This window comes from Harmonia axyridis, chromosome 1 (genome assembly GCF_914767665.1).
Source record: "Harmonia axyridis chromosome 1, icHarAxyr1.1, whole genome shotgun sequence".
Lineage (NCBI taxonomy): Eukaryota > Metazoa > Arthropoda > Insecta > Coleoptera > Coccinellidae > Harmonia > Harmonia axyridis.
The window spans coordinates 29,412,315-29,425,593 of record NC_059501.1 but is presented as its reverse complement, the minus strand read 5'-3'; the positions used below and the strand labels follow the sequence as shown (position 1 = coordinate 29,425,593).

Genomic DNA, 13,279 nt, shown 5'->3' with positions numbered 1-13,279 from the left:
ATAATCTGGCTTTTATGATGTGAACAAACCCACAAAATTCAAACAAAATCAGACTACTGATTTCCAAGTGAAAGCAATCATAAATTAATGCCAATTTCCATTAATCACCCTATAGATCCTAAACTAACAGTCTTAGAATACACAACAAGCTACATTTTTGAAAGGCCTGAAGGACTTGCATTCACCACTAGACTATGTCCAACCATGTTACACCAATACCTTTCTAGGAGTTACCTATTGGTTACACCTTGTACCTTATATTTCTGGCGGTTTCTGTCATAGCATGAAAAGGGAAAATAATGATTATTTGTCATTTCAATAAGTTGTTGAATGTTAATAAATTGAAGAATGAATTTGTTATCTAACCACTTCTTATTTTTTCTACCTTGGGGTCAAGTATAACATTTTATTTACTTTTTTGAATAGTTGTGAAGTGACTTTAATACCTGCTATAAAAAAAGATCTTTTTGTAAATATATGCAAGATTACTCAGTCTACATCAAGTAGAAGTTCATAATTCCAACACACAACATCGAAATTTCAAGGTCGTTAGTCCAAGCAAAAACAGTGTTCCATTACGTTTTTCACCTTCTGAAATTGTCATCGTTTTCTGAAGTAAACAAAAAGATTGTTACTCACCTAATAATTATTCTGTCAAGGATAATAGTAAATACTGCTTTCCTCATTCCTATTTTTATGAGCATTCGCTCGAATCATCAGATAATTGAAAATGTTATCTGCTCCTAAAAAAGTACCAAAGTGAACTATTTTGGGTTTATTTGTTTATGTGGTTATCTCTCCTCCATAATAAAAAACTCGAGTAGCGGTAAAAACTATTTGTTAATAGTGCAACAAGCGGTAAATATGTTGGAATTGTTGATAATTTCAGCTCTCTGCATTTTTGGTGTTCACAGCCAAGTGTTGTCTGTAGGAAGCTGTCCTAAAATTGATAGTGTAGAGAAGTCTTTCGATCTGAATAAGGTGCAGTATCTTAGTTTAGTCATTTTTTTGTGGGTATTTCTTTTTGTGTGTAGTGGGCTATTTATACTTCCTTATGACCAAAAGCTTAATAAATTGGACCGTGAATTTTAAAATATGTAACTTTTATTCTTCAAAGACCATTTTATAGAAGTCATACTTGATAGGGGTATATAATTCAAAATTTTTAAATTTTTTGAGAAATTTTGTAATCTTCGCAATAATACATCTTTCGAAATAACTGTCTTTTTGTTTAAAAAGCTATTCCTTTTCAATGATGATAATTTACTGATTGAAAACTGAAGGCAAATATAGAACAGCAAATGGGCAAAACTACAAAACTGAGGGACACAGCTAACAAATCAAATATATTGCGAGAAATGAGGTGCTTCAAAATTGTTCAATGTACTCGTCATCTATGTCTTTTTTATCAAATGGAAGGACCACAAAGATGGCACATCTCAAACACAATTTCTCTCTTATTTTCCATAATTTAAGTTATTTAAAATGGAGGTAGATTTTTAGAGCTCGTTAGTTCATGTATCAATTGCTCCCTTGGATACCAGAGAAATGTATTTAGGTAATTATATATGGTATCCAAGGGAGCAATTGACATATGAATGAACGAGAGCTAAAAAGCTCCTGATTTCACGTCAGTTCTTTTCTCATTTTTTCTATATTCTTTTTGAATTTTCTCTGGTTATGACGCCAATATTAACAATGAAATTTCGCACGATACTTTGAATTGCTGTTCTATAATACAAATACTTCGTGTTCCTAAATGGGGGGGGGGTTACAAAAAATGAGAGATTTGCTTTGTTTATTTATCACATTATATGTATACTGTTAATAGTGTGTTTAACAGAATTAGAAAATTTGGAGCTTTTCAACCGTGGTCAATTGAAAAACTGACTAGACCAGCACTGAAAATCCCGGAATTTTTAAATTTTGTTGAACAATAAGCCGTGAAAATGTTGTGAATTATACTAGGTACTGTGTTTCTTCAAATTTATCATTATCTATATCTAGGAGTTTTTTACATTTCGACTGTAGGCCATTAAATATCATGTAGGTTACATAGGTTTATATGAAAACATAATTTGAAACCAGATAAAAAACCGTTTGCTTAGGATTGCGGCGTAAACAGTATTTCTTCAGGTGACTTGGAAATATGATTTTGTGTAACATTGGATCTGGCGTTACTGTTGTTTCTGGTGTACTTGTCGAAATATATCAGGATAGCAGTCGCGTGAAGTCGGTAGCTTTTCAGTGCTCGTTTGTTCATGCGTCAATAAAATGTACAGGGCCCCAAATTAGATGCTCACTAAAAGCAACTCGAGAACTATAAGAAATAATATAAATGTTCAATTTTTGATCTCTTTTTTCGAAATAATATCAGAAAGTAGATTTTGAACATATTGATTCGTTATCAAGTTACAGAGCGATTCTGAAAAATGACCGTTTCAAATATTTCGCTATACCTTTATTGGTTTCTGATGGTCGGAAAATTCTAAAATATTGTTTTCAGAAATTCTTATTGATTTTAATTTTTTGGTGGACCACTGGTAATTTAGAAAAATGCAATATAATATTAAAATTTTTGTTCTTGTTGTTTTGTTGTATCTGCTCCCGATTTCGAGAAGAAATTTCAAAAAATTCCCCCAAAATCCTCGGGAAAATTCAAATAATTATCATGATAATCAATCAGTAAGCTGTGATGAATAAATAAATTATTAGTTTTGATGCTTATTTTCCCGGTATATAGCAATGATTCATAAAGATTCATCATATAATCATCATTCATGACAACAAAGCGTTTTCGGACCCATGTTAATAGAATTTTTAATTCTTTAAATTCACCAAGAAATCTTTCATTTTTTTTTGTACCTCTAATTTTAAAACACCCTTTATACACAGGCAAAAATCACAACCCAATCGGATCTGCAATCATATTTTGTATTTTTCCAATATTCTTCTTGAGTTTTCTATGATTTTGAGAAAATGGGCCCTATTCTGTATTCAACGTAATATAAAATAGAAAAGAAAAAAAAAAAGAATTTCCTCCAAATGGTTAATGACTGTATCTTTTCCCTTACCTAATACAATCATAATAGCAATGATGCTCGAATAATTCAACAAAGATTTTCAAAATAAAAGTTTTTTTTTAATATATCGTTTTTTCAGTATCTAGGAAAATGGTATGAACAAGAAAAATACTTTGCTGTCTTTGAATTCGATGGAAAATGCGTTTCAGCAACATACTCCTTAGCAGATGATGGTACGATCAAAGTTTTTAACCAACAAATAGATAAATTGTAATATTGATACAATCATTTTATTCGACGACCATTCTTACCAAAATTCTTTCAGGACTAATAAAGCTAGATCCATTGAAGGAACTGCAAGACCACAAAATAATGACAAGGAGGCAAAATTGATTGTCAACTTTAACAATTTACCGAGTAAGGAATCTTGTAGCTACATTTAAAATTGAAGAAAAGCACTGACTCGGCTTCAGGAGCTTTTGGGTGCTCTTCATTCATGCGTGAAGACCACAAACCTGTGATAACATCATATACATATTATGATGTCATAGTAGTCAGTAAATTTATTTAGATTAAGAGCTCAGATGATCTTCTTGAAATATACATACAGGATGTTTAATTGGTAAATGTACATACGTTAACCTGAGGTAGAGTTGCCCTAGACGAGTCCAAAAAACCTATATGTGATAGGTCCAATCTTCCCCATAGCCGAGATACAGGGTGGTTTTTAAATTCACCAATATTTTCAATTCCTTATAACTTTTGAACCACCCAGTATATTTGATTGATATTTGGAATGAACTATTCACTCCATTAGGTCCTTCGATTAATCTTTAAACTAATTGAGAAAATCAGGTCCGTATAAGAAAAATATGGGACGTAGGGAAATAGCTCATAGTAGGTAATTCTTTCTAAATCCTACCAAACACACAGCAAAACCTTCCTGGCCGTCAATTTTCGCTTGGCCACCGTTTCCGCTGGCTCACCACGTTTCCACCACGACCGCTTTCGCTTGACGTTGTCGTAAGTGATACACTATTCATTACCAGTCACCAACCGCTACAAAAATGGGTCGATTTTGTTGCGATTCAGCAGCTATAACTCGTGTGGTACTCGTACATCGAGCTACTTCTTGTAACCAGCATTATGCAAATGGTGCCAAACAGTTTTTTGCAATCTTTAGCTCTTGGACAAATAGAACAGGGCTTACATGACGATGGGACGGGACTAGACAATGTCCATGATTTCAACATTTTCGACAAGCGGCCTTCCAGTGCGTGGTGCATCTTTGACACCGAAATTACCGGAACAGAATCGACGAAACCAAAATTTCACGTGATTGACTGTTACAGAATCAAGCCATAAACTCTAAAATTGTAAATTTAGAGTGTTTTTCTCTGCTAGTGTCCATCCTTGATGTGCGCCCAAGCTCAACTGACTCAACTAATCACAAGAGTGTCAGAAAAGTTTTTGTAGTCCTACGAAATCTCATCTTTCTGATGCCATCTAGTGGCACCCGATCGCACTTATACAACGCAAGATTCATATAACTGAAACCATCTATTGGAAAAATAATGGATTTCCTCTCACTACACCTAATAATATGTTATCATATTTGGGACTTTTCAGTCCAATTATTTCATGATGTATCTGTCACTTTATTGAATAAATTCATTGATTCAATTATTTCATATATTTTGAAAATAACTCTTGTTATATATTAAATATTTTCTAGTCAACATTGATGCTCCCTATTGGGTACTGGAGACGGATTATGAAAGCTATGCCGTGGTTTGGTCATGTACAGATTTGGGGATATTTAACACGAGTAAGAACCTAAACTTGAAATTTAATGTTGTTGTATAGAAACAATATTTTTCAGAGTTTGCATGGATCCTGACGAGGGAAAGAAATCCACCATCTGAAGTATTAGAAAAAGCACATGCAGTATTCGACAAATTCAATTTGAATAAAAAGAAATTGATAAAAACAGAACAGAAAGACTGTCTAGAATAGTTGAAGAATTCTTCTCATATTTTATTTTAAAATATCTTATGTAGTAATGGGTGTGTCTGGAATAGTAAATAATTTTTGTTAATAGAGTTATTTCAATGATTCAGGTCCACTACTTGGATGTACTGATGAAACTCAAATCGGTATATAACACAGAGGTAAAAACCAAACTTAAGGGATTGCTTTTTTATTCAGGTTCTTCTGCTGAGTTTCGACATTACATGTAAGACACTGGAAAATTCTTCTTCAAGATGATTCAGAAAAACAATCGTATGAACAATTATATTATTTTAAATTCGAATGTGCCCACGAACAACACTAGTTAATTTGTTATGAAAAATCATGTGTGAAATTCCTTGGAATTAAAAAAAAATGTTTAATACATTCTTCTATGAATTCGGATTTTTCGGAAAAGTAGAAAATGACGCCTCCAATATTTGACGCTCCGGAAAAATACCGACCTCTAGAGCGGGCCCTAAGGGGGGTAATAAGGAGATTCAAAGATATGGAGAAACATTCGACATCCGCATTTATCTAAATTCTGTACCTATTGTGTATTTAGTACTGTGTGCGTCTCGAAATCAATACCATTTTTTTCTTTTTAATACTTCAAAAGATGCGGTCCAAAATTTCGGTAGAGTCAAGTCTGGATAAGGATTTAAGGCTAAGTGACTACATCTGTTCTTGTTTGAAAAGCGAGTTTCATGTATTGACAATGTTCATTGTTTTAATTCTATAGAAGCTACGGTCAAAGTGAACTAATTTCTCTACTAACTACTTGACTGCACTCAGTTAATTCTTCTGCTGGCTTTCAGTGATTACTGGCTCAAAAGAGTTCAAAAGAGGTTTAGGAAATGAGTTTGGCTCTTATAAAGAAGTGATTGCCGAGGATGAAGCAAAGAAGAATTTTTCTACAGAAAAGGTATTTGGGAGGGAACACCACCACGTGGTTACTCAATTCAAAACGAAATAAAAATAAGATATATTTCGTCTCACAAATCACCGATTTTTATGGGTTTTTCACATAATTTCAATCTACATGGAAAAAAGAGAATATTTTTAATTTGCGAATGAAAGAAAAGCTCTAGTAACTTTTCATTTTTCGCAAAAAAATTGATGATATGCACTTTATACAAAGCACTGATATATTCGTGAAAAAATCTACCAAAAACCATAAAAAAATTTAAAATTATAATTACGTCTTTATATTTTTTATTTATGATCGTTGAACATTGCTACCCTGTACTTATTTGCTTCGAAAAAAGAAAGAAGATGAAGTGAATATATAACTTCGTACACCGTACAAAGTTTGGCCATAGCAGGAGCTCCAGAGAGAAATTAATAGGTACCAAAGTTTGATTGATACGCGAAAAACCACGTGGTGGTAATCCCTCTTAAAATTGAGAGGAGTGCTCAACTACATGTATCATTCTTGAAAGTTACTATGTAAGTTGACGATTTGTTGAATTTTTGAGAAAAAATGTGCTTTATTGGTTAGGCCCGGGATTTTGAGTGAAAACGTTTTCAGATTATTGCGTGAACTTACAGAGTATTGTTGCCACAAAACTGTGGCGTGATGGGCTCTTTCTCATATCAAAATACAGTGTTGCCAGTTGCTAATCCAAATACGAGGAAATAGTTGTCTTCTTCCTGCAACTGGCCGAAATACCTATAATTATCTGAGAAGATTTAACAGTTTATTTTTCGACCTGTCCATCCGCGATACCAACCATACCCACCATCAATATTCAAAGTTCGATATATCCATAAACTTAATAATCGTAATTACGGTTGTTATAAATTCGGTATAATAGTCGGAAGTTCTCTAACAAAATCCGTATCGTGCTATATGTAAATTCTGGTTATGCATAATGCATGAAAATATTTTTTGTGATGTTGGTGTAATAAATTTTTGGAGTCGATACCTTATCAATATTCATTAGGGGCGGGGACCATCTGTCTCGTAAAAAACCGCCGGGTCCTAGTCGCCAAATGTGTGTTATGGGCTTTAGAACAGCTTTAATGGGCATGTAATAGCTGATTCTGCCTTTCGTCTTCAGTATTGATTTTTGAGGGGCCGAAAAACAATGACGAGGGTGATTATACACCCTAAAAACAGTCATTTCATTAATGAGGGGCTCTTTTTAATATTTCGATTGGTATCCGTGTGCATAGGTTATTTGAATGTATAACGGATCGTTCTATCGTAGTGATCTGGAAAAAAAAATTTAACTGATTCTAAATTGATTCTATAAATTGAAGTGAATTATTATAAGTCAGAACTAAACGTTTAGATAGTAACCTACTTTACAATGTCTCATCTATATAGTAGTAGTTGTTTTAATTTTCTTCCTCATCTCTCCTCTCTTTTTCAATTCTTCCTTCTTCACTTTTCTGAACTATCTTCCTTTTCACATGTCGAAGGCAAATTGGTGGTTGAACATTCTGATATATTCTCGAAAGCAACCGATCGTCCTAGATAACATTCAACATTAAATGTCTTTTGTTTTGTTGCAGACATATGGATTCATAGCTTGGCTTGATATTCAAGGTACTTGGCTTGAGATTTACTTGAAATAAAACTCAAATAGTAGTGTTTCAATGTCAAGTCAAGTATTTATTTACTAAGTACTTGACTTAACATTGAAAACCTACCAGTCCACTTGAACTTGAGTTGATTTCAAGTGGAGCTCAAGCCAAGTAGCTTGAATATCAAACCAAGCCATGAATCATGCTTTTTTTTAGGTTTCTTTGTTCTTTTAAATAGTTGATGTTTTGACCTCCATTATTTGGGAAGTTTTGTCCAGGAGTTTCTTCTTATTTAATGGAAAAATTTCACTTTCAAAAAGCACTATTGAGCATTATTTGACAGTTGCTATCATCACTTAGATTATTTAGCATTCTACTCAATAAGTCATATACTGCTTCCTAAGGATTCATCAAGCCAAGTAGCTTGACATTTGAACCAACTACTTGACTTGAAAATCAAGCGCATGAAAAATTACATATTTGAGCTTGACTTGACTTGATTTGAGATATTTATTGCTTGAATTGATATCAAGCTACTTGATATTACTTGAGCTTGATATGCACGCGTCGCACGGCATATTTTTCTACAATCTCTTGTGCGCTTAGACTAAATAAGGGGATTCCGCGAGCGCCGAGAAACTGAAGCATTCGCCAGTGTGACTTTATTAGTAGTTTTCTCACATTTATATGAAATCTATTGGTAGATCAACACCAGCATCTTCATCTCCTGTTGAAAGACAATTTTCCAGAGCTGCTCTGTAAGATGCCTCATGTGTCTTAGATCGTGAATGGAAAATTATGAAATCAAACAAACCTGGAGATTTCTCAATATTATGTAACATTATTTTTTATTATTTTTTATTTTGTTATGATTTATAGTGATTAAATTCATTTATATTATTTATATTTTCGTTTCTTTTATACAATGAGTTTTTTAAATGAAAGTGTTTTTTGCAAGGTTCCTTCTCATTTCATCATTTTTAATTGATGTGACACTACACAATGAAACTGCTAAAAATCAAGTAGCTTGATATGATTCAAGTACTTGATAAATAAATACTTTACTTGACTTAAGACTGAAAAAACTCGACTTGAGCTTGACTTGATTTCGAGTCAAGCCAAGTAGCTTGAAATTCAAGTCAAGTCGTGAATCTCTACTGCTTCCAACAGAAATTGCGTTCTCGATAACTCCTAATGTTTTCATTTTAAGTAAGTAACCCCCCTATTCTTTTACGTAGAATTCACCAAGATAATATTATACATATAGGTTGTAATTTGGAAATCTTGTGTTTTGATGAATTTGAATTGTCCAAGTTCATGATTTCCTCAAAACACCCTGTACATTGTTGGTCCAACCCGAAAACAGTCTTATGATACTACGTATTGGCAGAATCGAAAATGAAAGTGGTTTTTTCTGCAAAAATATTCGAAAAAAATGTGAGTCCTCGTCGCCACCATTTTTTTCATAAAGAGTTGAGTTTATACATATCAATAAATAAGCTATCTAATGAGGATGTAATATACTGGGTGTGCCATTTGAAATAAGAAAGTGTTTTCGGTATAAAACGGAAGTTGTAGAGATCTGAAAATATTTTAGTTAGAAAGATCATTGTCTTTAATTTTCAGCATATAATTATGATATATTTTCCATAAACGTCATCGCCTTGAATCACCCTGTATTATTTTTACGTACCCATTCGATGAAAAATCATACCTTTTTCACAAGAAGTCATGTTATTCTATGTCTGATGTAGCTCCATCCGATGAAAAAAAATCATACTCGGAATTGTTCGGAACACGAATTAATAAAGTGCAACCCTTCAGATTTTCCGTTTCGACGCACAATAAACAAGGCATCACGATCAGCCATATTGTTCGTTGGTATACGATCACCCTTCGAAAGATATCCCCTGTTCATCTGCAACATTACAATGCAAGGCCCGAGGCGACAAGTGCTGTTTACTCTATTTCTTATCCGAAGTTCATTTCATTTATCTACGTATTCCCTCTACGCCAAGGATCGGTGCATTGTTATTATATACGCAGGCATATCCCACCAGAGGAGCTGTTTGATTTTCTCTTCTTTCATTCTTTCTTTTTTTTATTGATGTCGATCGGAGAAAAGCAGAAAGTGATGTAGCTTTCATAGTTTGGTTCCGTTTCATACGAAGAATAATGAAAACTTAGAAAATTTTGAGCGCTCGTTTATTCACGCACTTATTGTACCCCTGGAGGCATCATATAAGCCATAAGGCATACATACAAAGCTTGAAATACCAAAGTTAGAATGATCAGATTCAGGTCAAATATGTCGCCATTCATTTATGCCTCTCTCATAGAAACTCTAGTCCCTATTGGCAAACAATTGAGAGAGTCGATTTCCACAAGCCTCTGTTTTAGCGGATTTTCACCAGCAAAATTATTTGCCTTTAACAGATGGTTATCACTTGATGCCAGATCTGGACTATAAGGTGGATGCATGAGATCTTCTCAACCAAGCTTCTGCTGAGTGTGGCCTGGCGTTGTCCTGATGGAACACAATTCTTCTTCTATTGGCCAAAGCGGGCCATTTCTGGGCGATTTCTTCCTTCAGACGGTCCAATTGCAGACAGTACAGTAAACAGTTGTGTCGTAGGGGAGCATCTCATGGTAGATAATTACCTGCCAATCCCACCAAAAATACAGCAAAACCTTCCTGGACGTCAATCCTATCTCGGCCACCATTTTCGCCGGCTCCACCCGTTTCGATCACGACCGTTTTCGCTTGACGTTGTCGTAAGCGATCCACTTTTCATCACCAGTCACCAACTGCTTCAAAAACGGGTCGATTTTGTTGGGATTCAGCAGCGATTCGCAGATGGAAATTCGGTTCATGAGATAATTTTGCTTTAACTCGTGTGATACCCTTAAATCGAGCTTTTTCTTGAGACCAGCCTTATGCAAATGGTCCCAAACGGTTTTTTGTGCAATCTTCAGCTCTTGAACAATCGAAACAGTGCTCACATGACGGCCGTACTCAATAATGTCCATGATTTTTTCAATTTTAAAAAAATTTACAATTTGAATTGTCCATTATAATGCCTCACGGTGATTAGTGGATGGACCCAATATTTTTTGTATTTTCTATATTCTTTCTAAGAACAAGAGCAGAAACCGAGACTGAAAAGTTGCCAATGTGCGGTTGTCTTACATCCATCTATAAGCCAGTAAAAACATATTTTTTGGCATAAATTCAACATAATCCGTCAACATAGCCGCCATCAAGATATATGTACTTCAATGCCCCACTTACTTTTCCAATATCTTGTCTGTATAAACATTCGTCTTGGTTTTGAAATAGGTTTCAACCCCAGCAATCACTTCTTCATTAGAGCCAAATTCTTTTGAGGGCTGCAAAAAGCAACTTACATCGATTTGTGACAAGGAGCATTGTCTTGGTTAGAGAGAATCATTTTGCAGTTGACGTGTTTAAATAATTTCTGTACTCAATCCATCCAATAATGTTATGTTATATTGACTTGATAATTTGCCTTTATCAAGGTAGTTGATGAAAAATATGCCATGTATGCCCTGAAATATAGATGCTATAGGTAACCTTGCCACTCTCTTTGACTCAGGAGAATTGTGGATGAATTCAAGATTCACTATCACATATTGAAATCTCGTTAATTTTGCTTAAATCACTCCAAACAGCGTTCGGAATTGACGATGCATTTGGGCTTTTGGTGCCTTCTGATATATTCTTAATATATGTGGAAAGGATAACGAGGGTAATTGTAATTGTAATTGTTTTTATTCTTAATATATATTGAATTTTGCATAAAACCATACAGCTTAAATATGGTTAAATATGGCACATCTGATAATGCCGTTCAACTACAACCAAATCGTCTTGATTTCACTAAGATTACTCAAACTCTTCTTAATATCTTTCCATCAATAATATCAATTGAAGATAAGCCAAATCAAAGAAATTAAAATTATTCAGAAGCATTTATTTCGACAAAATTAAATAGAGACCACGTGAAAAAACAGAAATGAATGCATATTTTCAGCTGAAAAAGTCTCATCAATATTTATGGCTCATATTATTATTATCTGCTCAGATGCCTGCAAACTTTCTTCAAATCGAACTGCACCTCGTTTCAATTATATTGAAATTTTTAAAGAAGTTTGCGGACATCTGAACAGATCATATCAGGGAGAAATATTGATGAAACTTTTTCAGCTGAAATTATGCAGTTTTTTCGAACTACTCAAGAGAATTCATACTATGTTTTTCTAATTCTGTGGTTATTCCGTTCATTCTTCCACATCTTGTAGAACAAAATCGTGCGAGAATATATCAGAAACGCACAGTTTTCATGGTTATATTTTATTATTATATGTTGGTACTCCGAACTTTCCGCCACGGCTTTATCTGTCAATTCATCAATTTGCCTTAAAGAAATCAGTTCTGCCAACCAACATTTTTCAATGCAAAAATCACTAAATGATATTTATGGAAATATTTCATTGATTTCAATAAAAATGCAATGAATTAGAGAAAATAATGTATAATACTCGTACAGAAGGCTCATTCTACCACTCGTTCATTCCAAAACTCGCCACTTCGTGGCTCGTTTTTGAATTTTGAACTCGTGGAAGAATATCAATGCCTTCTGCACTTGTATTATAAATAACTATTCTGTGTTTCCACGTGGTCTCCATTTCATTTTGTTTCCAAATATTAAGATGATTTTTATATTATTTGTAGGTGATTAAGTAGATTTGAGTAATCTTATCCCTTTGAAAATGTATACGTGGAAGTATCCGCTAGCCCTATAACTAAATGCTGTATTCGTAATAGGCGCTCTAAAGCTCCAGACGCTAAGTCCGGAGTTTTTGTTTTATTAGAACATTAATATTAAGGGAAAGAACTCTTTGCTTGGGATCTCTAGTGAATCATTCACTATTTGTCAAGTATTTTGACCCAGTCATTGAAATTGGCCAATATCCACCCATTGGCAAGGATCAAGCCTATTCAAATAATTGAGCACGCATGGCACTCATGCAGACCCTTCATGCTGATGCCACACAAACCGCTTGACATGTATCTGTTTATACAAATCTCCGTACCATCCCAGCCATTCATTATTTATGGCTACTGACCGGCTTAACAGGGACCAATGTCTATTATTTGCGAACTATTCAGTGATTTTGGGAGTACATCTCTTTATTGAATAGGAATGAGAGAAATCGAACAAAAACGTGTTCAATGTTTACCCACTTGGATTTCACGGGTATTTCGAGGGTTGCCACAGTGGTTGTCGCTCGATTTCGTTATTCGAGAGCCTTTTTTTTCAGATAAATAAAAAATTGAATTTGAAGTACGATCTCCTTTGTTGATTCGATTAGGTGGATCTGGATGTTGCAGGTTAAATAGCAATGAAATGCATTGTTGTGAATTGATGTATTCGAATCGAACGAAAAGACCTAGAAACTTGAAATTTTCAAGGGAGCTTTGGATCTTGAATGCTAAAGTTGTTAATGGTCTAACTCTGACTGGGGGTTCCGTATCAATTCGATCAAAATAAAATGTTGGTTTTAGATGTAAAATAACAATTCCAAGCCTCATACAAAATTTTATATTGACAGCTCCCCCACAATTTGACAACCAACAAAACTGATATAAAATAATAGGTGTTTTTTAACAGCTTGAGAAATACTAATAC

General features: G+C 34.1%; 1 protein-coding gene across 1 annotated transcript; it reads left to right on the top strand.

Annotated features, from left to right (window-relative positions):
* Positions 1–573: 573 nt before the first annotated feature.
* On the top strand, positions 574–5,125 carry LOC123679257 (apolipoprotein D-like). Its single transcript, XM_045616752.1, has 5 exons — positions 574–981; positions 3,163–3,293; positions 3,349–3,440; positions 4,759–4,851; positions 4,906–5,125. The coding sequence occupies exons 1-5, from the start codon at positions 865–867 to the stop codon at positions 5,037–5,039; spliced, it is 567 nt and encodes a 188-aa protein (XP_045472708.1). The 5' UTR covers positions 574–864; the 3' UTR covers positions 5,040–5,125.
* Positions 5,126–13,279: the final 8,154 nt, after the last annotated feature.